Raw genomic sequence first — 25,637 nt, 5'->3', positions numbered from 1 at the left:
ATGAATGATTACGTCTCATTACTACATTTACCTCAACATATTTTTTTCTCGCACTGAAGAATATTTATACTACAAGTAAAATTAATTAAACATAGTGATTTATGACATCAACCAAATGCAAAAATACCAACACCAATATCCCTGACTATAGTAGCCACAAACATCTGTGTGGTAAATAACAGGCTTGAAATCAGAGAGATCAGAGAAATCATTTATTATTCAATCAGACTAAACCCATATTAACCCATATGCTTTCTATGGTATGAGGTGTATTTCTAAGTACAGAGTGCAAGAGTGACGGTTTGGTTATTAACAGCAGTATTTCCTGCTTCATAGCGATTACACAAAAGTTAAGCAAATCAGCAGCAACAAGATGATTCACAATATGAGAAACTTTAATTCGCAGCAAAAAATAAAAGAAAATCAGTCAAAGACAAAGGGTACAGGACTGTGTACAGGATGGCTTTAATGTGGAGCAAAAATACAATCCTGTAAAGCATTACATCAGTGAATTACCATAGTCACTGCATTTAAAGAATTGTTTAAATGCGATTCTTCATCCCCCCCCCCCCCCCTCTCTCTCTCTCTGAGTAATCTTTGGCCAAAACTTAGATTAAAAAGCAAAATATTAATAGCACAAGATGTTGTTACATTTGTCACACTTTAACTTGATATACATACAAAAATATAGTAAATTTAGAAGTTAATTGGAAATGGAAGTAGGAGATATTTTCATGTCTAGGTACATATTTGAATGCAAAAGTTTTAATTTGGAGTTTCCATATTTAAGTGTATTAGTTGTGTTAGCATCATCCTCGATAACACGAGTACATGCGCAACTTTATGTGATGTTTTTTCTCCACAAGAGGGCATCAGAGACAAAATAATCCAGCACAGTTTTTGGTTATCACAGAAAAAAATGACTGGAAAAGTTTTTTTTTCTTGTTTGTTTTTGATACTAATGTAAACAGATGTGTTCATTTCAACTTACACATAAAAGTCACTCTTGTCCATCTGGACATTTTGACCCCCAATATACAGAAAACTAGACGTGAGGAGAAGATGCATAATATGCATCTAATTATTTGTTGTTTGTTATTCGTGCTGCTTCATGGGAGTGGGCGGGGCAAGAAAGTTTTTGTTTGCTTACTTTAAGGATTGAATCATGTTTTTTCTCTGAATTCAAGAAAATTATTTACAAAACTATGTTCAAATAAGAAATAATGTTTACTTAGTGCTTTAACAAAAGTGTATAGAATTGGTTACAATCGTTTGTAAAAAAAATAATTGGGATGAACTGTAAAATGAAATGTTCAGAACATCATTGGTTGCACTTTATTAGGATCTAAGAATAGTGAGCAAAATAAAGTCCCACATTACTGCAAGTCCTTTTATTTTCTATGAGTTGAGTGACTTTAAAGACTGTGCTGCTGGTCCTTTAGTAACTATGAATGAAAACATTTGTTTAGTATTCAAAGAAGACCATTTTATTCTGGATAGTTCATTTCACCATTACTAGTTTATACCTGTCCACAAATATAATCATTGCATTACTTTACAACAAACCTGCATATAACAATACAATTATAAGTTAAATAAACTTAAATTTGCCATAATTTACAGACATTCATGATGTGTTAGGCGGTATTCTTCAAAGTAAAAAGATAACCCTGTGACCGGGGAACATACATCATATGTAAAACCAGCTGGTGTTCTGGTGTTAGTTATAAAAAATAAGGATGATAAAAAAATAAAATCTGTCCATATGCAGCATGCAGTTCCCTTTAAAGATCCTTTATCCACATTTGTCCATTACTGGCTATTACATCAGTGTCTGACCTCAGGTTTGACATCTGTCACTCGATCTTTTCCGGCGGGACGACCTGCAGCAGCAGCTGAAGATGCATGGTGAACGGCCCTGCAGAAAAGATCAGCTATTTACCAGAAGCTATTTAATTATCAAGCCATTTCTTCACTAAATGTTTATTGAACATTGACTAAAATAACATTAAGGAAACTTTTACTCCGCAAAAAACAACATGCAGTTATTATAGGCAAGATAAGTTAAGATAGACAAACATTTTGCTCACTCGATTGTATCCAAATGTGTAATGACCAGCTACTCACTCATTAAGCGCCGGGTCCAGTTGAATTTATAGTGGATGAAGGGTACATATAACAGAAGACCACCGACTATGAACATTGTGCAGTACAGATACTCCCACTCAGGCTTGTCAATGATGGGAGCAAGAACCAGGTAACAGGACACCACCACCACTAAAGCAGGAATGACTATCGGCACCTGACGAGAGCAAAAGACCCTCATTTTCATACATAATATAAATACAGCAGGCACAGAAAGTAATCAGACCCCTTACATTTTTCACACTCTGTTATTTTGCAGCCATTTGCTAAAATCATTTAAGTTCATTTTTTCCTCTTTAATGTGCACAAAGTAACACAATTTGACAGAAAAACACAGAATTGTTAACCTGTTTGCAGGTTTAATAAAAAGGAAAAACTGAAATATCACATGGTCCTCCTCAGTATTCAGACCCTTTGCTGTCTATTTAACTCAGGTGCTGTCCATTTCTTCTGATCATTCTTGAGATAGTTCTGCACCTACAAGTCCAGCTGTGTTTGATTATACCGACTGGACTTGATAGGAAAGGCACACACCTGTCTATAAGACCTAACAGCTCACAATGCATGTCAGAACAAATGAGAATCATGAGGTCAAAGAAACTGGCTGAAGAGGTCAGAGACAGAATTGTGGCAAGGTCCCAAAAAATGTCTGCTGCACATAAGGTTCCCAAGAGCACCGTGGACTCCATAATCCTTAAATGGAAGATGTTTGGGATGACCAGAACCCTTCCTAGAGCTGGCCGCCTGGCCAATCTGAGCTATTAGGGAAGAAGAACCTTGGTGAGAGAGCTAAAGAAGAACCCTAAGATCACTGTGGCCTTCCACTATTCGGGGCTTTATGGCAGAGTGGCCCAACACATGAAAGTCAGCATGAAGTTGCAGCATGAAGATTCTCTGGTCTGATGAGACCAAGATAGAACTTTTTGGCTTCAATTGAAACCTGGCACTGCTCAAAAGTGGAGCATGGTGGTGGCAGCATCATGCTGTGGGGTGTTATTCAGCTGCAGGGACAGGACGACTGGTTGCAATTGAAGGAAAGTTGAATGCTGCCAGGCGCAGGGATATCCTGGATGAAAACCTTCTCCAGAGTGCTCAGGATCTCAGACTGGGCTGAAGGTTTACCTTCCAACAAGACTATGATTCTAAGCACACATTTAAAATAATGGAGTGGCTTTACAATGACTCCGTTATTGTTCTTGAATAGCTCAGCCGGAGCTCTGACTTTAACTCACTTGAGCATCTTTGGAGAGACCTAAAAATGGCTGTCCTCCAACATTTACCATCCAACCTGACAGAACAGGAGAGGATCTACTAAGAGGAATTGCATCTAAAATGATCCCCAAATCCAGGTGTGCAAAACTTGTTGCATCATTCCCAAAAAGACTCATGGCTGTATTAGATTAAAAGAGTGCTTCTACTAAATACTGAGCAGAGGGTCTGAATACGTAGAACCATGTAATATGTCAACAATTCTGGGTTTTTCTGTCAAGATGTGCTACTGTGTGTACATTTTAAAGAGGAAAAAATGAACTGAAATGACTTTAGCAAATGGCTTCAATATAACAGAGTGAAAAACAAAGAGTACTTTCTGAGCTCACCGTGTGTATTATGTAGTTCATATCTGAATAATGTATCATCATTCAGAATGCTATGTTCTTGTTATATTTCGGTAGTGGACAAAAAAACTAGCTTTCACTTTAACACACCTCTTCTGTAAGAATGAAATTAATTTATAACAGGGCTGGTTAAAGGTTAAATTTGTCACATTTGCTGTTAATTTAGCCACGCTCAGGCAATTAAAAAATAACCTTTAAGTAGAGTTTTAGCTGAAACTGTGGACCTTGGTGATTTTTAAAATGCAAGTCAACATCTACTTGCAGTTTCAGGGTAAAAAACAAAAAAACATTGCAGCCATGTGATGTCATTATGCTACAGAATGCTTGTACTTCAGGTCTAATAATGTTGTTTATAGTCAGGAGCACAATGGAAATTAATTTTGTTTTTGACTGTATTTTTAACTCGAGTTTTATAAAACACCAATGACCACGGGTTCAACTTTTAGAAGTTGAAAAATCAGCTACATCTTGACTGAACTAAACTTATACAAAAAGTTTTATTACAGGAACATAATAAACATTAACTGAAAAAAAGTATATTGTGTTAAAATGAATTACAAATGAATAAACTATAAAGGGATTTAAAGAAAAAAAAAATGACACAACAATACAGTGGCTTCAACTAAAATAAAAACAGAAAATTAAATTATTTACACTAATAAATTCGAATTATTAATAAAAATGACATTCTCGACAATCATAAAAACAAAATCGCGTCACTTCTCATTACGCTTCTCAGCTTCTCATCTGGCTAACCTTTGCACTGCTGGAAATATTGTTGGGTCTTCTTACGAAAAGCTTTTGATGCTCATAATTTGTTAAAGTAGTTTGAGGTGGCACATATTGTAAAATGATGATGTCACAGATGATGAATAACGTGCTCTAACCTTGACCGGTCTCTTGAGGTCCTTTCTAGTGAATCGCATAACGATGAGTGCCAGACACGTGAGCCCGTAGAAAAGCCACGTAGCAAAACTGAAGTAATTGATGAGGGTGTTTATGTCTGTTGGCATTATGTAGATGATTGACACGATGCCCTGAAAATCACACACAAGAACAAATACTGCCTCACAAAACGAACAAATCGTTACTGACTGTGCTTAAAAGAAGACGTGTTTACATTTACCATCACATTTGTTCTACTATGCAAAATATACTGAAAGAATTGATTGAGGTCCTACGTTAAACATTAGAGCTGGAGAAGGTGTGTAACGTTTCACACTGATGTAAGACATGATCTTAACCATGTGACCCTCACGGCCCGCCACATATGTCAACCTAACAAACAACAACGGCAGAGAGTAAGATAAGGCTCAGAAGACAATTTTTGTTTAATCTATAAAGCTGAAGTTCCTGACCTGCCGGCGGTGAAACAGCTCCCATTAGCTGCACCAAAAGTGGAACAGACCACAAACACCGGCACGATCCATGATAGTGGGTACAGCACTCTGTCACCAAATGTCTGTAAGAAAAAAATCCCAGAGTGTTAAGTAAAATACAGCTCAAGAATCAATTTACATTAAAAGGATATTTTCTTCTAATGAATGATGACATGGGGAGTTTTATTAATGCTTTCTTTATGAATAATTTACAACGTTTCCAATTGTGAATGTTTATGGTAAGGTATTTTTTTACATACATCTTTTTTGAAATTGTTTAGTTTAGTATATCTGTACATTGACGATTAACAATGGCCTGATATTTCCAGATTTTATAGTACTCTCACCACAGCAACAGCTGAAGACTGTAGAAGTTCAGTTGAGGTCATGACACTGAAATATGCAATGTTGACCATTATATAGCACACGGTCACCAGAGGAATCCCAATAATGATGGCCAGGGGGAGGTTTCTGTTTAAAAACAAGACACTTTCAACAAGGCCTTCATGGCTAACACTGAAAAACTGTATGACAGACTAGATTTAATGTTGGAAACACTGACATGCATACAGAGCTCAGCATAATTGAGTACACCTCATTTTGAAACTGAATATTTTTCTCCATATCTCAGTGAATATAGGCAATGTATTCTGGTGCATTTAAACAAAACAGATTTATTGAACAGATATATTTATTAAAATAATATTTAGTCACCAAACATATCTAGAAATTGAAAGATAATACAATTAAATTCAAGATAAATATTGCAAAAAAATGACAACCTACAAAATTTCAACTACATTTTTCATATTTGTTGCTTCTAGATTTTTCCTCTTTTTTTAAAAATTTGTATTTAATATGTTTCTATAACATATCAATTTGGCTGTACTAGTTATTGTATCATTATGTAAGTTATTTTGTTAGATAAGCTCCAGATTTGGCCTCAGTACTGACTAATCTAATGCATATGCACAAATATAATATTGTAGAGCTTCCTATTAAAATTTGAATTTAAAAGAGAGATTTCTGAGGGGTGTACTCATATATGCTGAACACTATAGGTAATTATGCAACTGATTAAACCTTTAATGTGTTCCTGTTACTCTTACTTGTATGGATTTTTCAGTTCTTCTGTAATAAAGTTAAGCTGATTCCTGTGGAAAAAGGAAAGAGAATTTCTACTGAATATTAATTGGTGTTCGTCAACCCATCTCAGATATTGTCATAAGATTAATGTATAAATGTAATGCAATGCTAATTGGCAGCTTAATAATGACAACTCAATAATAAAGATAAATCGACTTGCAACATTATATATTATGCATTTTCCCAAAATATCAATAGATGTATTGACACATACTGACAACACATCTATTGGTGCATTGCATGGTCAATGTTCATAGTGATTACTTTGCTGCTGTGTCATTTAATAGTGAATGTATGTAGTTTTTTATTAGGAGTTATGGTTAAGAATAGATCAGTAGGTAACACTTTATTTGGTAACACTTTATAATAACTACATGCTATAAAGCATTTATTAAGCATTAGCAAATAGTGAAATCATTATCTGTTAAGCATTACCTCTTCATTAATAAGCGTTAGTAAGCAGTTAATAACTGCAGCTACAAATGCTCTATTCTTGACTTATAAGCACCTATATAATGTGTTCAATAATAGTATTTTCATACTTAATGATTTATATTTCATCACTAAATTAAGCATTGCATTATTTACAAACCATTTGTATTTAAGAGTGGTTGAGGGTTTTTAGAATAATTCAAAATGAGTTAATGAATAATAAACTATTAAAAATCAACATTTATATATCTTATTATTCAGGCATATAGTAATAGTTAACTAATATGTTCATAAATTCTTTATTAACTCAGCTTCATGCAGTTTTGTGACCTAATCAAAAATGAGGACTATTTATGCTTTATAAAGCCCTTATAAATGACTCAGAAAGGCTTAGAATCAATTGAACTATAAACTTTGCAATCTTTTCTAAAAAGTAAAATTACTGTAAAGTTTAAACATTGCTAAATAACAGTAGTGTTAAAATATGACAAAGCTGGATAAAATAACAACAGCAATGTAATAATTTAATAAGATGCAATGTTTAAACTCTACAGTAATTTTATTTAAGATAATGTGGCAAAAAATTATTTTTCATTTGAAGTACAGTTTCGTTTGTGTATCTTTAAATTAATAGGAATGAATAATGTCATTTTTCCTGTTTAGAATTTAACTGAACCTTTATTTGTCATTTATAAGGGATTTATAAAGCATAAACAGTCCTCACTTTAGATTAGCTCACAAAACTAGATGAAGTTAAGTTAATAAAGCATTGAATATCATGCCTGAATAATGAGACATATAAATGTTGATTTTAATAGTTTATTAATCATTTACTAACTCATTCTGAATGATCCTAAAAACCCTCAACTACTCTTAAATACAAATGGTTTGTAAATAATGCAATACTTAATTTAGTGATGAAATATAAATCATTAACTAAGTATGAAAGTACAATTATTGAACACATTATATAGGTGCTTATAAGTCAAGAATAGAGAATTTGTAGCTGCAGTTATAAACTGCATACTAACGCTTATAAATTAATGCTTAGCAAATAATGAATTCACTATTAGTTAATGCTTAATAAATGATTTATCGTGTGTAGTTATTATAAAGTGTTACTCTTTATTTTGATGGCCCATTTGTTTGTTAGTAAACTGTCTGCTTAATATCTGCTGATTTTTTTCTCCTTCAACAGACATTTAACTGACTATAAGAAACTTAGTACATGTCAACTTACACTAACCCTAATCCCAACTTTGACCTCAACCTAACAGTCTATTGATAATTTAATGAGAATTAGTTGGCATGTAGATGCAATGTAACTTCATCAAAATAAAGTGTGAGCGATCAGTATGCTGGTGTAGCTGCATTGAGTTATTAATGTGTTCTCGCATTGGGCTCACACATAAACTCAGTACCATGGCTGCTTGTGCTTCAACATTGTTTGATAAGTGGTGATGGAAGTTTCTCTACCTACATATGCTGTGCCCAGAAGACCAATCACAATAGTTATAACAATGCATATTATAGGACAATGAAAGTGTTTTTTGAGCTTGCATGCATATCAGCCGGACCCCCAAAACCAAATTAGGACTTTTTATAATCCATAATAGAGGCACTTAAAGATTCAGGAAGGGGTTAGTTCCTTTTCCTAAAATGATTTAGAGCAAAGAGCACACTAGAATGTGTATAAAAGATTTCCACTGCTGCCTAACATCATCCTCATATGCCACACGTGCAACATTATATGACGCCATCAATCATTTACCATCCATCATAAGCCCAAAGACCGTTGTAAAACGCAAGGCCAATTGCTCCAAATGATGTTGTTGCCCCTGCAAATGGGTCTCTGAGATTCTGGGTATTGCCTGAAAAACCATTAAAGGACATGTTTTATTGGTCTTTGAACATTTACAGATAAGGCAGATAAGGTCCCTTTATCTCAACACACATATGCAGTAATTGCTTGCCATACAATGAGTCACAGCGTAATCAAACTAATTTCTTTATCTGTTATCACAATGCAGTTGTTTGCGATTCGTTTGACTGAATAATTATAAGATGGTCTTTTCAAAGTCGCATGTCTGGATTCAGTAAAGAGTTATAAGATATAAGACAGTAAACATTACCTTGAGCCAACATGACAATGCCTGAAACCACAATGATGATGATAATCAAGAGTTTGGCTGCTGTGAAAAAGTTCTGCACTCGGTAGGCCAGCTTCACGCTCAGACAGTTGACAAGAGTAATTATTACTGATGAGAGAACAGAGAGCATGTGAGACAGCAGATGAGGTCAGAATAATCTCTTCTTTTTTGATTGTTTGGAAACTGTTCAAATTTAAATCTAGATTTCAGATGCTTCCCTCTAGCCAAGCTTTCATTAAATGAAGCTCACCACTCTATTACAGACATGTTAAATGAATGTTGGTATTGCTTAAATCATCAGCTACTCTGATCTTTCTGTATTTGAATTCTGTTTCTGTCTATAAAATACTCTAAAAATACTAATAACCAGAAGACATTAATTTGGCACACAGTACTAATCTCAGATAACCACAGTACTCTAATAAGATTATTCATTCATTCATTCATTTTCTTGTCGGCTTAGTCCCATTATTAATCCGGGGTCACTCTTATAAGATCAGTTCACCCCAATTTTTTTTTATTCTGTTTATTACTCATCTTCATTCATCTTCTAAACACAAATTAAAATATTTTAGATGAATAATAATAATACCTTACATTTATATAGTGTTTTTTATATAGGACACTCAAATCCCTTTACACATATTGGAGGAATCTCCTCATCCACCACCAGTTTGCAGCATCCACCTGGATGACGCGACGGCAGCCATATTGCTCCAGACTCACACCACATACAAGCTGATTGATGGAGAGGAGAGGAATTATGATACTGGGATGGTTAAGAAGCCATAATGAACAGAGGCCAGTGGACAAATTTGGCCAGGGGTTAAACCTCAACTCTTTTTCAAAGGACATCCTGGGATTTTTAACAATCACAGAGAGTCAGGACCTCGGTTTAGCATCTCATCCGAAAGATGGTGCTCACTGAGCAGAGTCCCCATCAATATACTGGGGCGTTAGGACCCACACAGACTGCAAGTTGAGCGCCCCCTTCTGGTGTCACTAACACCACTTTCAGCATCAACCTAGCTTTCCCATGTGGTCTCCCTTGCAGGTACTGACCAGGCGCAGCCCTACTTAGCTTCAGTGAGTTACCACTGTGAGTATATGAAATCTCAGAGTTCCCGCTTTCTTTGTAGACAGTAAAAGGTCCCAGAAATTGAACCAAGAGATTTGTCTGTCAAAGCAGTCCTAGTGACTTTGTGAAATACAATTTTGCTGACCTTTTTTCTGTCCTGCATCAGGTAAAAGTGCACGTTTACTACATAGAGGATGATGTAATGCCATTATTGTCAGCATTGCAATGTAGTAAACAAACACAACAATCTGATGTGAAAGACATATTTGAACAATTTTTTTTTTTTTTTGGTGCACAAAAGAGTTCTTCAGCTTCTTCTGATTACTGTTTTGACCATTTTTGTTTCTTTTTCTAGACTTTGAATAACTTTGGACTGTTTCTGTCTATAGAGGCTGAGAGAGGTTTTTAGAGTTCATCTCAAATATTTTAATTCGGAAACTGAATGAAAGTCTCGCACGATTGCATGGGAATGAGTAATTATTGACAGAAATTTAATTATTATGTGAAATAATCCTTTAATTAAAATATATATAATCCTTAAATAATAATTTCTTTCTGTAAAACTACTTTAAAATTAAATATTATATTACATTATATTATTCATTCATTCATTTTCTTTTCGGCTTGGTCCCTTTATTAATTGGGGTCGCCACAGTGGAATGAACCGCCAACTTATTTAGCACGTTTAACGCAGCAGGTGCCCTTCAAGCTTGTCTGGGAAACATTCATACATTCTCATTCACACTCATACACTATGGATAATTTTAGCTTACCCAATTCACCTGTACAGCATGTCTTTAGACTGTGGGGGAAACTGGAGCACTCGGAGGAAACCTATGCGAACACGGGGAGAACATGCAAACTCCACACAGAAATGCCAACTGACCCAGCCGAAGCTCGAACCAGCGACCTTCTTGTTTTGAGGCAACAGCACTACCTACTGCGCCACTGCGTCGCCACATTATATTATATTATATTATATTATATTATATTATATTATATTATATTATATTATATTATATTATATTATATCATATATCATATCATATCATATCATATCATATCACATTATATTATATTACATTATATTATATATAAAACCAAATTGATTTGAACAGAGATTTTCTTTACATACACTGTTAACCCTTACTGTAGATTATGCAGTAAATAACTGTAAAATAGCCAGCGTTTAGCTGTAATGAAAGGAAACAGTATTTTACTGTAAAAGGAGCAGGATTTGTATGAAATTCTGTAGTCCAAAGAATAAATTACAGTAATTTACTCTATGTACCATTACAGATATTTACTGTGATAATAAATGGTAAATGACTGTTCAACCATTACTGCCCCATCTACTCTGATGCTTTATGTTGCTATTTTATATTTATTTTATCTCTGTGTTTTCTTTGGTTCCTTTTATGTTTTTAACATTGAGTATCAGGAGTCAACCAATGCCACAGAGCTTATTAAAAGGTAAGTGTAAGATATGGACGAAATGCATTTAAAGGCAAAAAATATTCACACAGTGCAAAGAAATTGTCACAATAATTTTTATAACTTTGTTTACTTTTTCTATAATTAATCTAATTTAATTGCCTAGTTCGACCTATAGTTAAGATTTTAAATTGCACTTTCAACTGAATATTAGTATTTTGCTAAATAACTAGTAAAAATGTGTTATCAAAAAATATATATATCTTAAACAACACGCACATACATTTTTGCAGAGACTCAATGAATTTATCTGGAAAACTGGCAAGTAAAAGTGCCATTAACAGTATAAAGGCTTTCCTAAATAAATGTATAAATCATGATCTTTGTTGTGTTTTTTATTATTTTTTACTACCGATTTGGAACGACATGAGAATCAGATTATTTATTTATTTATTTTTCTATGGATGAAGTTTGTATTATTGTATATTTTTATTGTTTTTATTAAACGATATGTGCATAACTGTGATAAATGTAGGCAGTTGCTTTGAAAATATGCTATGTACCAGGGGTGTCAAACTCCTGGAAGGCCACAGCCTAGTAGAATTTAGTTCCAGCCCTGCTTCAACACACTACCTTAAGATTTAGTTTGATCAGGTGTGTTTAATTAGTATAACTGCACTGTTACTCTGTAGATTGTGCAGTAAATAACTGTAAACAAATAATGATTTAGGCATCACCACACACTCCCACAGGCTGTCCGTCTTTTTCTAAACACAAAGGTGTTAGAAAGAGTTTTCAGAAAATGCTGGCCCTTTAAGAGAGCCAGGTGTTTGATTTGTTTACTGCTGAGTGTGCTCTATTCTCTGTCTATCAATTCAGATGTTGAGTCTGATATGTTTTAGGCTTAAATAAGAATCTTAAATGAGTAAGTAAAATGTGTTCAAATGTTTTTGAGGGTTTATAAAATAAGGCTGTATTTTAAGTTATATTGTTGTTATCTTGAACTGTGTACTTGAAAGCTACATTGTTAGCTAGTTAGCCTCTCCTCATATAACTTCTTACATTACTTTTGTTTAAGTATATGTATTTATTTTATATTGCACACTGCCATAATGTACAGATGCTAACAGTTGTGTGTATCTTTCTGGCAACTAAGCCAAAATTAAATTCCATCATCTCAGTAAGGTAACATGTGCACATCATCACAGGGAATCACAAAAACATGATACACATAGATACACATAGCCATCCACACACAAAAGCTCCCCTGTCAGGTCCCAGGTTGTGAGTTTGTTGCTAAGTATTTTTCAGAGCTGTGTTTCCATCTATGAATTTATATTTGAAACAATAAAAAAAGTTTGTTGTCATGAGATAATTATAACAATAAAAGATTGGATCCTTTGGTTTTTCGGTGTTGCCAACTTTATTTTTGTTTTCTATAATTATTTTAAACTTTTTGAGATTTGACACAGTTTTTAATTATTTAAAACTTTAAAATTTAAAATAATTATTTTGTTTTTTGCTGTTCAGTTTTTTTTTTTTTTTTTTTTTTTGCATGGTCAGCATTGAGGAGAGAGTAACACATTTCACTGCAGCACTTGTGTGATTGTGTGATTGTGTGATGTGATTGTGATAAATGTTAGCAGTTGCTTTAAAAGTATGCTATATACCAGGGGTGCTTAATCCTGTTCCTGGAGATTTCAGTTGCTATCCATATCAAACACACCTGAACCAATTAATTACGATCTGAACACCACGTGATAATTACAGGCAGGTGTGTTTGATATGGGTAGCAACTGAAATCTGCAGGAAGGTAGATCTCCAGGAACAGGATTAAGCACCCCTGCTATATACCATGGGGGTCAAACTCCAAGTTACTGGAGAACTGCAGGGCAGCAGAGTTTAGTTCCCACCCTTCTTCAACATTACCTGTAGATTTCTAACGAGCCTTAATTAGTTTTATCAGGTGTGTTTAATTAGAGTTACAGCTTAAAGTCCCAGTCACACTGCACTTTTCTCCCTTTAGACTTCCATTCATACGCATGTAAATGCTGCAGACCTGGAATGCATGCTCATGTGACAAATTTTACAGTTTGCAGCATTGGAAAGTTCAAGTTTGGAGAACTCTGAACTGTGAAATCACATCATGTGATTGCTTGAGACTAATCAAAGATCAAACCATGACCTCTCTGAACAAAAATTATGGACCAGTTGCTTGCTTTTTCAATCTCTAAATATTTTGTTTAATCCCACTCCTTTTCGCAGAGCCATATGACAGAATTTTGCATGCTTAAACGTTAGTTTGACTGCAGCCTTGCTGTGCAGACCTGTGGCTCAGTAATATGTAAGATGATATTTATATCTGCTGATTTCTTAATTTTGTTATACGTTTTCTGTTTTATATTTGTTTGCTGCCAAAACAATAAAATAAATTTGTCAGAATTTACAACTTAATTAATTTAAAGAATTAATAAAAGGCAAGAATACTAATTAATTTTAGTAACACCTTGACATACTATTGTGTATGCAGTATAATGCTGTGAGTTGTAACACTACAGTACAGTAATTAACTGTACACAGTTTCCAGTTAGTTACCACTACTGCTCTATTACAGTGATTAACTGGCAACACTGTTGCCAGCTATTCACTGCAATGGTTCGGATACAGTAAACAACTGGCAACACTGTTGCCAGCCACTCACTGTAATGGTTCAGTTTCAGTAATTAACTGGCAACACTGTTGCCAGTTACTTACTGTAACCAAACTTTTACAGTGAGTAGCTGGCAACAGTGTTGCCAGTGTTCTACTGTAAAAAAGCCTGGTAAGGTCTAACAGTGTATAAACAGGATCTAGACTTCTACTTACAGATGCAAGCTGCAGCCAGGCACTTGGTGACCACTTGAGGAGGAGTGCATCCAGGGTAAAATGGGGTGGAAGCATATTCGGCACAGCTTAGGGCAATGATGGCAAAGGATGAAGGCTTTAATACGATGATGGTGGTCCAGGAGTACAGGTATGCCAGCACTGGCCCAAATCCCTCCATCAAGTATGGATATTCTCCACCAGACTTGATGATCATTGTGCCTAGTTCAGCATAGCAGAGGGCCCCTGCACACACACACACATGCAAAGCTCTTAGTTTCTCAGTGCTCAAGCTGAGGTCAGTGAGTCCATTAGCAAAAGGTCTTCTGCAGACAGAGTCAGTATTAACATAAAGAGGATTTCTGTGTCTTAGGAATTTTTCTGAACAGTATGTGACTTAAAAAGACTGACTGGGTAAATTTATCTGATTAAGCTCCTTGACTTTGACCAACTATAATCTCAGCCAAAAGATTTAGAAACTTGTAAGATATTATGCAGTAAAAGAACAATGAATTGAGCAAAATACACTGGCTAGCCCAAAAAACAATATTTGGTTGGACCACTTTTAGCTTTAATTATGGGGTGAACTAATAATCATGAGACCTATGCAATGTCTTTAGGTTCATTTCTATCCCCAACTGCATTAATTTTTGCCCAAGATCTTATATTGACCAATCACAATGCGAGAACCTTCACTATTTGACTCATCTTTATAAAGTCTTCTCCAGCACATCTCAAACAAGTTCAGAGCAGTTTAAGTAAATCTGTCACTGATTTAGAATAAAAACGAAGCATTGTTTTCATAGTTATAATTGCATAATTTGAGCTCCACAAATCTTTACAATGTCTCCCTGCTACTTTAAAACAAATAAGAATAGGGGTAGGCAGACTATAAAAATAACACATGTAAAAGAGGTTCTAAAATGTTTTGCTTACACCTGAAATAAACATGCTTTTTGGTAAATCAATTAAAAATAGACAAGGGAAATAATAATCCTGTTTGTACGTTTTAACTGAAGGTCTTTTCCTACCCTTAACCAAGTATGTTTTTAAATATTATATTATATATATTATATATTAAATATTATATATATATATATATATATATATATATATATATATATATATATATAGACACACACAACACAATGTCAATCTGATGTCATGTCGACGTGCCTGCTAGGTGTTTAAGGTCACCATTCAGTCATCTTTTCATCAGTGACATGCATCTATACAGTCTCTGGGTCAATGCGTGTAAAGATTTTGAGCATCTTCTTGGACACTTTTAATGGTTTTAAACAGTTTTCTGCAATTATAAAGTGCACATGTCTTGAGGTAGTTCATTGTGATGCGAATTATTTTCTGTGCAATTTGATTGGACAGGAATCACAGGACGGATTTTTGTAATCACCATAGACAGGAAAAAATAAAGTAGTGACTGCAGGTTGAAGGAAAGTAGTGGAGTAAAAGTATCAATACTGCACTAAAATGTACTCAAGGGAAAGTAAAAGTACATATTTTTAAAACTACTCAGTAAATTACAGTTTCTAAGAAAAACTACTCAATTACAGTAATTTGAGTATTTGTAATTAGTTACTTTACACCACTGAAAACAACACAGACAACAGGAGCTTTTGGTTGCCACTTAACTATGCCAAATGCTGCTAAAATTCAATTTTTTTCCCCAATTTTATTTATTGAAAAAAAATTTCACATCCAAAAAATTAAATTTTAATGTACATTTATGAATGAGGTCAGTAGACAGAAAGTAATCGGTCTTTAGTGAATTGATAACACTATGAAAGCAATTTGGTTGAAAGTGGACCAAACATTTTCAAATTCTATCCTAATAACTACAAAAATCGATTTGCAACATGACATAAATGGAACAATCACGCTGTAGCCTAGCTTTGATGTAATTACATAGTAGTTAAAAACACCTAAAAAAAATGGGACCCATATAAATTAGCACTGACCTATTTTCCCTTAGCATTCAGAAACAGTGAATCATATTATGTCACACAGAGTGATTATTACAGCCAAAGCAAATATGACATGATTATGCTTAATCTCAGGCATTTATCTGTTGTGTTATAAGCCTTTATCAGGCTTGTGAAGGTTTTTTAGATAAAGGGTGTGTTTGGTGAATACTGACCAAGGGTGGCCAGAACTCCACAAGCTGCCCACACACAAAGACATGGACCCACGGCTCCTGTTCCCTCCAGCACCGCTTTGGGGGAAATGAAGATGCCCGAGCCGATCATTGTACCCACTATCAGACAGATGCCGCTCAACAGACCCACCTGAAAGAGTCAGTCAAAAAGTCAGTGACTGCTTGCATGATTGTGTAACTTGAGAGCATGATATTAAAATGCGGGACGCATGATCAATCCATAAAACATGGGCTATCAGCTGCTTTGACACATTTGGCACTCCATCACTATCTGTTAGACATAATGATTTGTTGTCCTTTTTTAATATTTAGCCTACAACTGCTATTATACTTTCATTTAATTCTTATTCCCTTTTTAGTTATGTGCACCCATCGGTCACTTTATTAAGAACACCTTACTAGTACCGGGTTGGACCCACTTTTGCCTTCAGAACTGCCTTAATCCTTCATGGCATAGACTCAACAAGGTACTGGAAATATTCCTCAGAAATTTTGGTCCATTTTGACCTGATAGCATCACGCAGTTGCTGCAGATTTGTCAGCGGCACATCCATGATGCGAATCTCTTGTTTCATCACATCCCAAAGCTGCTCTATTGGATTGAAATCAATTAGTACTAATGGGCCCAAAGTGTGCCAAGAAAATATCCCCCACACCATTACATCACCACCAGCCTGAACCGTTGATACTAGGCAGGTTGGATGCACACTTTCATATTGTTGACGCCAAATTCTGACCCAACCAGCCAAATGTCGCACCAGAAATGCTGGACAGGTGTACCTAATAAAGTGGCCAATGAGTGTACATTAAGTGTAATGTTACATTTTATAATGTGAAATTATTTTTCAATGCACAAAACCTTTAACATTTTTATGACATTCTGCCAACCACAGACACTGGATTTATGTATGTATTACAGTGTAATTAATATTGCCTTGTCTAAGTTCACTTGAAGCATATAAAACAAATAATTTGATGTAAACAGTCATAATTCATCTCATGAAAAATGTAATATCTGTGCATGCCCGATTACATCCCATGGTTACATTCACACATATTAAAGGATTCTTTCACTTATTATTTACCCCATTGAATAAAAAAAATATGAAAAATACACTCAAGAGGTCATCTTGCATTAGTTCTGAGATACAAGCAAAAGAAATCCTTTAAAATGTGGCCCTCCATGTCCTTCTGAATTCACATGTCCATATAATAGTTAAACTTGTCTAATAGAAGTCACTAAAGACTCTGGCAGACGGGTCAGGAAGGGAAAGGATTACATACAGTGATGGCGACAGGCACTGCCAGGTTGACCCACAGTTAAACCCTTTAAACACTCATTCACATCGGTGGAAATCATTGATCGTGAAACATTCTTTACATTCTTGTGATGTGTAATGAGCGAGATTGTCTTTCTCATATACTCACATCCTGGTGCAGAACTGCTGCTTTAGGCTGATCTGGGTTCTTGGCCTCCACGGCTCTCGAGACGCTCCCATTATTTGCTTTCGTCTTTTTCAGATCCTCCTCCATTGTTCACAAGATCAACAGCTCAGTTTTAATTTTGAGCTTTCAGCCTGATTAAATAGAGAGTATAAATGAATCAATAAATAATAGAAAAGGAAACTAAGCCTGAACAGAAATCTAACAAGAGTTGCCTGAATGTTAGAATATAAAATATTCTTAGCATCCACAGTGTAATTCAACATGTCAGGTTACTTCAAACGAAAAAAAAAGGTCAAGGTTAAAGACATTATAAATGTGACTAAAGTAAGATGTTATGAACTCTCTGACACATCTGTTTATTCATACACAATAACATCTGCTCCGCATGCACCTTAATTCAGATTAATTAGTCTCCTAGCAACAACAGTGCCATAATCAAAGGCTAGTTTATACCATTATCAAGACGAGCTAACTAGAAAAATCTGAAGGCAAGCAAGTAAAACACAACATACATAATATTTGTGATGTGTTTTCAGTGTAACACTGGTTTCATTTCTTGTAAAGATATGTGTTGTGTTAATAAACTCATCTTAAGACTTCTACAATCCTGAAGTGTTTGTAAAACGGTTTGTTTTTTCTCTTCTACAGTTTAAAGACTAAGGCTGATGCCTACAAGCAGCTACTGAAAATAAATAGCATCAGTAAATTAAATGGGATTTGTATATTGATTTGGAGGCAGATACGTTTGTGCTGCCATTATCTGAACAGTCCATTATGTAGCCCTATAAACACTCTCACTTAACACAAAGATTAACTATTTAAACAAACACACATTAGATAAGCTGATTATTCTGTTTGCAAACATTTATCATGCTCGCAGAATATATCATCCACTGCACACAATTAACATCACACGATCTACAAACATTTCAAATTAATAAATAATGCAACACATTTTCTCTCTCAGAGCAATTTTAACAAAGACAAACTACAGGTAAACCCAAGCTTACTTTCAGTGCCACCAATTCCACCGTCACAAGAGAATCATGTTTAACTCAAGGCGAAAGACAAACCTGCAGTGCTATCAGCTTTTCCAGCAAATAAGTTCTGATCCATTTCCCAAAATTCATGTGTTTAATAAGGCAACAAGTGTGGGCGGGACCTTCAAAGTTCAGTCATTCTTCGGACTGAGCGTGATTGAAGAAAACATGTGACACAGAGAAGGAGAGGCAGCAGGATTGGCTGGAGGTGAGCAGGCTCTGACCAACACAATACTCCTTTCAAAGAGACACTTGATATGGTTTGGGGGGTGACAGAGAGAAGCCAAGGACTGACCAGAAACACAGAAGCATCTCACATCAAAAGCACTTCCTCAGTACAAGGCACTGATCAAATACACACTGGCCTGTGGAGCAGAGCAAGCTCCATGATGTCCAGGATAAATGCCTTATGCTGTGTTTTATACAGTCATAAACTTCTCTGAACGATGTACTCGCCTTATTTTTATTCATTGGCATTAGAATTCTAAAGAAATCAGGCATTAAATACTGTAGCGTGGTGCTGTGTAATACACTAATACATAAAATACTTTTTATGAGCGTTAAGCATTTAAGATAAAAATAACAGAGCAATTCTTTGCACCACCTAAAAATACTTTCTCATCTTACATTTTCTTGCAGTTTACAGCAATTATGAATCTAGTTACAAATGTTCACAAGATTCAATTTGAAGCTTTAAGTAAATTTTATGTAAAGAAAATTAAAAAGATGTGCCCCAGCAGGCACACAACATCATAAGACGTTAATATAAGGTTAGGTTTAGGTCGTGATGTTAGATGAGCAAAATTCAATGTAGCCAGCGTTTAAGGACAACATTATTTTAACGTCCAATAACAACATCAAGTGACATTAAAATTTGGTTGATTTTAGGTTGTGTGGGTAAGTGATCGAAATCCAACATTAAGCCAACATCTTAAACCAGGGATGTCAAGCTTAATTCCTGGAGGGCCGCAGCCCTGCATAGTTTAGTTCCAACCCTGCTCCAACACACTTACCTGTAGGTTTCAAACAAGCCTAAAGGACTCAATTAGTTTGATCAGGTGTGTTTAATTAGGATTGGAACTAAACTGTGCAGGGCTGCGGCCCTCCAGGAATGTTTGACATGACTTAAACCAACGACATTGATGTCAGACATTTGTCTGACATTTTTTCATCAAGTATGGCAACCAAAATCCTGACATCAATCTGACAGACATCATAGTGATAACGTCCACACATCATCAAGCTGTAACATCATTAGACACTGACATTTGGTTGATTTTAGGTTGTGTTGGAGAGTGACCAAAATCCAACATCTGTCCAACTTGGAAACTGGGTTCTGATGTCAACCCAATTTTCATTTCCACCCAAAATGCAATGACCCCCAACATTGGGGTACAATGTCAATGTGACACGTTGATGTCCTTTTTCTGCAATTTACTTTGATTTGACATAATCAACTTTTTAAAAAGTAGACTGTTTGTAATATACTCATCACAATCTATTAAACTCTGAATTGCTTAAAAAATATTAATGTATGTAGAAATCAACCCTATACTGTAGATAAATACGTAACACTTTACAATAACAGTACACCAATAATGATGTGTTAATTTGTAAACTAAACATTACTTTATCATGAACTAATGATGAGTTAAGGCATGCGCTAGCTTGCTAACTTTAACTACAACATGAACGTGTGAATAACGACTATCTTAATTACTTGTTAGTACATGATAGTTTGTAAAATAATGTATTTATCACCACATTAGTTTATGCTTAAATAAACCACCATGAGCTCATGACATGTTAATGTATAATTATACCATGACTTTATGGAGGAGCACATCACTATTAACCATTTATTAACTACTCATGAACTCCTTATGCATGTCCGTCTAGTGTGTTTACACTGAATAACAACAGAAAAGTGTTCTGTCAACATCAACATAAACAGTTTAAACACAGGAGTTCATGAGGAGTTAAGGATGAGTTAATGGAGATGTGCCCCTCCAAGTAAAGTCATGACTCGTGACATTTTTATACATTAACTGCCCATGAGCTCATAAGGTTGGTTAGATTTAGCTAAACCTAAATGTTAAGTAATACATCAATTAACAGCATGTACTAACAAGTAATTAGGTAGACGTTATTCACACATGAACATGAATTTAACAGCGTGATACAGCTAGGCATGGGATGATAACCGTTTTCAAGGTATACCGCGGTTTGGAAAAGTAAAGTTTTAAATATCGGCAAAATTTTCTGCTATACTGTTCCTAAGATATATGTAGGATTTTTTATTTATTTAATATTTTATTTACGTTTACTTTAATTTTATTTATTTTTTAGTTTTTAGGAAAACAGTTTCTCCAGCAGAAAAGATATCAAAAGATGTCATTTTAAATTGTAAAGAAATTTGTGTTTTTGAAACAAGTGAAGACAGCAGAAGTCAATAATTCATTTCAATTATTTAGACTGACATGTTTACTGCTCCAAAATATTATAAATGTTTTTCAAAATAAAATATATTGCGTTCAAAGGGGGAAAAATTGTTGTTTTTACCCAGACATTTAAAAAGATCTTATTTTAGAGCAGTTATCACAATAACATGAAACTGTTAAACCGTAATATTTTTTGTCCAAGGTTATCATACCATCAGAATCTTATATCGGCCCATGCAATATATTAACAAAGTAACATCTACACCTGTATTGTAAAGTTTTTCTATGAACAATAATGTCAACTTGCTTTACTATAATGTGCAACTAGCAGTGTTTAAACAACTCCTAAACTCAACATACCATAACCTGTAAATTTCATAAACATTAAACACCTATACAGGTCAACAAAATAAACACTGAGAAGATGAATGACTTATAACTTTAGCAGAGTTATTTTCTTATATTATTATTAACAGACTGCATTAGAGTTTTTTATTTCCTAAAATTTCTGTGTTAACAGTTAGCAGATATTAAGCAAAATGAGGAGGATGTCACGGCAGCTCACTGTCAATATTATACTTCCCTTCATTTTCACTTTTTTTTTAATCAAGGAACCTTTAAAGGCATGCAATACACTGACAGGCATCTTTAGAGAGATAGAGACTATGAAGATATCAAGACAGTTCCTTACCTGTGGGCTCTACTTCTTATCCCCAAGTCAGATTTGAATCTCCAAGTGATAACAGCAGAGATTGCTCACATTTAACAATTAACCCAACACTGTAACAGATGACTAACTGTGCACATCCCTCCTTCACGTGAAACTCTAAAACACAGAAAAACAAACACATCCCAGAGGGAAGTTCATGCTTATGTAACACATCCTCTGGCCGAATCACTTTGAAACTAGTTGTTCAAAATCACTTGAAAATGAATTACTCCAAACTAGTTCATTATGTTATGTTCATAAGGGCAAAATGAGCTATACATTAAAATCTTTAGTTTTAAAAGTTCTGTAAATGTTTATGTGACCCATGGTCATGTTTTATTGTTTTATTTTGTTTCTGAGATGTGGTTTGATAACTCCTCAAAGTTGCCAGTAAGATCTCACTATAATCACTATAAACACTTGGCTCAGAACACTCAGAGCAGAAAGAGTCAGAATAAATGACAATGTGCAGAATTCACTTGATAGAAAACAAAAACAAACATAATCTGTTGGAGCAGTCGTTAAAAATTAGTCAAAGGCATTATATGAAAGATAATTGCATTTTATATTTATTACAGTCCAGACAGACTAATCAGTGGATGATTACTATGGTTTTTATGGATGGATAAACCACGAATGTACTGTTTAAAAATGAATCTGCACTGACATATTACTTATAATACAGCTAGCTAATACTACTCAAAGTGTACTACTTTTTGTTTTATATTTGTTCAATGAAAGGCTGCCACTGCAGTCTCCAATCACAAGAGCACAACAATAGTGTGATTGAGCACTTGAAAATGACTCTGCTGACCTTACACTGAGATGTTAACCTAGATAAGGAGCAAACTATAACTCTAGACCATCCCAGAGGACAGCTTTAACAAGCTTTTCCTCCATCATCGGCTTTAACTGTTAAGTAGCAGCTGTAAATCTGCAGTGTTTAAATGTACACTGTGACTTTTACTTCATACTGAGATTTTGATGGCCTGTCACAAAATCTGTCACACACTCTTAGTACAATGGTGGTACTTTTTCAAAAGGTACATTTATTTATTTATTTTTTACAGTAGAAACTAAAATAGACCCTTTAGGTGAAAAAAAAAAAATACTTCCAGTGACTGCATTTTGTATTTCTGAGAGTGCAAATTCATCAGAACAATTTTTTAATTCTATGGCCTTTTTTCATTTATGTATTAAACAGTGTGATGCTTTAATCCAATACTTAATAGTAATGTCCAGTAGAGGGCAGCACTACTTTTCACATTTTCTGTTTGTTCCACTGATTGAACAGGCCAAAGTCAATAATGACTAGGCTAAATTCTGTCTTTATAATACGCATCACTTTTGTTGCCTTACTTTGCTTTAAGACAGCACAGTTAAACAAGAAACTCTATATAATTAAATAAAGGCCTTATAAAAACAACTAAACATGTCTATTTTTAAAACTGATGACTAATTGCTGCACTAAGTGAAGGAGTGAGAGTACTATGAATCAATTCACAGAATGAAGAATAAGACTGCTGGAGAGGTATACATTACCTGACAAAAGTCTTGTCCCCCATCTAATTTTAAAAAAAAACAAATAATAACTTGACTTCTAGATGATAATTTGGTATCAGGAGTGGCTTATATGAAAGGCAAAGGCCTTTAGATTACACTTATTTTACCTAACTAAAATATGATTATGCCTTTAATTATTTAATTAGGACAGTAAGGTCTGACTTTGCTTTGACAAAAGTCTTGTCACTCAACAGAAATAATGTACAGTATAAACTCATGGTGCAGTGGAAGAAGATTTAATATTGTGTATGACTCCCATGAGCTTGGAGGACTGCAGCCATACATCTCTGCAATGACTCAAATATCTTATTAATAAAGTCATCTGGAATGGCAAAGAAAGCGTTCCTGCAGGACTCTCAGAGTTCATCAAGATTCTTTGGATTCATCTTCAATGCCTCTACCTTCATCTTACTCCAGACATGCTCAATAATGTTCATTCCTGATGACTGGGCTGGCCAATCCTGGAGCACCTTGACCTTTTTTACTTTCAGGATTTCTGATATGGAGGCTGAAGTATTATAAGGAGTGCTATCCTGCTGAAGAATTTGCCCTCTCCTGTGGTTTGTGATATAATGGGCGGCACAAATGTTTTGATACCTCAGGTGGTTGATGTTGCCATCACTCTGAAGATCTCTCGCATGCCCCCATACTGAATGTAACCCCAAACCATGATTTTTCCTTCACCAAACATGACTGATTTCTATGAGGATCTTGGCTCCATGTGGGTTTAAAAATCGGTCTTCTGCAGTATTTGTGATGATTGGGATGCAATTCAACAGATGATTCATTGAAAATTGACCTGCAACTTTTTCAAACAATCAACTAGAAATCAAGTTATTATTTGTTGCTCTTACAATTGATATCAACGACAAGACTTTTCTCAGGTAGTGTATGTACATGAGTGTATTATCGATTAACTTCTGTTGTCAGGACCAAATGTTCCCTCCTGAGTAAAACCAATACCTTACACCAAACTTGAAAAAAATAAATATTATTATGACACAAAACAATACATAATTTGATTACTTAATGCAAAAATATTCCTGCAAGGCATAGCTAGTATATGTTTAGAAAATGGAAAATAGTGTTAGGCCAGAATAAAAACAATAAAAAGACAAGTCCCCCAAAGATAGCTGTAAAAACATGTGTGTGTTGCTCATTGGCTTCGAGGGAACTCAAGGTGCAGTAACGTTATAAGATGTCCTTGTCATTTTCCTCTGCTGTCAAAACCTCAGTCCACTGGGCCTGTGAAAGAGAACAAGTGACCTGGACTTGCAGAGATGTGCTTCACATTTTCATAAGCATACAAACACACACACACGCTCTCTCTTACACACACATAATGCCTTCTTCCTCTTACCTGTGATAAGTTGTATCTTTTTGCAGACAGTCGTCCTACATTTTTATCCTGATTTATAACAAAGCAAAGGCACTGCATGTTTCTTCCAACTCTCCAGTTCACTGGGCTACTCTATCAGTAAACATTCACATCACATAAACATATTCACATAACTGATGTATATTAAAACAAACACACATGCACCACATTAAAAACAGCCAGTCAGTAAAATAAAATCAACAAAGCAAACGAAGACATAGCTAAAGCACAGCAATGAATCAATAAACGGTTAACAATCAGCTGAAATATTACACCACTGCTAATCTATGAAATTTATCATCTATACCCTACAGCTAACCAGCAGTGCTCTATTTCTGCAGTGAGCTTGTACACATGCACACAGACTGCAGTTCTGAGACGCACTGCTACAACACTGTGCATAGTGATTGCTGGATTATAATTTTGCTCTAAATCAGTGCTGTGCTATTATGGAGAGAACTATTGGACTGTCCTAATTATGCTGCAATAGTCAGACAGGCTTTTTTTTTTTTTAATCGATTAGGTGTATTGCAATAGCGTCAGTCTTGTTAAATTGCTGTATCTCTGTAGATTTGTCCTGACCACAGCTGATTTGCTTGGGAATTACTGTTTACCTATGGGATTAAAATGCCTCTCTTTAGGAGA

At 34.9% G+C, this 25,637-nt stretch overlaps 1 protein-coding gene across 5 annotated transcripts; it reads right to left on the bottom strand.

The window, feature by feature from the left end:
- Window positions 1-201: 201 nt before the first annotated feature.
- Window positions 202-25,565, bottom strand: slc7a9 (solute carrier family 7 member 9). Of its 5 annotated transcripts, none has more exons than XM_073908786.1 (14): window positions 24,975-25,565; window positions 22,034-22,168; window positions 17,844-17,992; window positions 16,398-16,545; window positions 14,246-14,488; window positions 8,851-8,976; window positions 8,490-8,589; window positions 6,250-6,294; window positions 5,488-5,611; window positions 5,120-5,223; window positions 4,943-5,039; window positions 4,649-4,798; window positions 2,128-2,302; window positions 202-1,918 (listed from the first exon to the last, which is right to left on the bottom strand). In XM_073908786.1, the coding sequence occupies exons 3-14, from the start codon at window positions 17,946-17,948 to the stop codon at window positions 1,857-1,859; spliced, it is 1,479 nt and encodes a 492-aa protein (XP_073764887.1). In that variant the 5' UTR covers window positions 17,949-17,992; window positions 22,034-22,168; window positions 24,975-25,565; the 3' UTR covers window positions 202-1,856. The 5 variants fall into 5 exon arrangements, with proteins under 5 accessions (XP_073764887.1, XP_073764888.1, XP_021333602.1 ...); XM_073908787.1 differs by lacking the exon at window positions 24,975-25,565 and adding an exon at window positions 23,594-23,633; XM_021477927.3 differs by lacking the exon at window positions 24,975-25,565 and having other exon boundaries at window positions 22,034-22,564.
- Between the last annotated feature and the right edge of the window lie 72 nt (window positions 25,566-25,637).

This window comes from Danio rerio, chromosome 7 (assembly GCF_049306965.1).
Source record: "Danio rerio strain Tuebingen ecotype United States chromosome 7, GRCz12tu, whole genome shotgun sequence".
Classification (NCBI taxonomy): domain Eukaryota; kingdom Metazoa; phylum Chordata; class Actinopteri; order Cypriniformes; family Danionidae; genus Danio; species Danio rerio.
Note: the sequence above shows the minus strand (reverse complement) of the source record. Positions and strands in the feature narration are given on the sequence as shown.

Bases quoted from the DNA above. Each gene is read 5' to 3' on its own strand.
- slc7a9 (XM_073908786.1), bottom strand. From the start codon at position 17,948: ATGGAGGAGGATCTGAAAAAGACGAAAGCAAATAATGGGAGCGTCTCG. The intron at 14,489-16,397 runs GTCAGTATTCAC...GTGTGTGTGCAG, and splicing joins TGGAGTTCTGGCCACCCTTG to GGGCCCTCTGCTATGCTGAA. The intron at 2,303-4,648 runs GTTAGAGCACGT...TGCTCTCGTCAG, and splicing joins ACCTCAAGAGACCGGTCAAG to GTGCCGATAGTCATTCCTGC.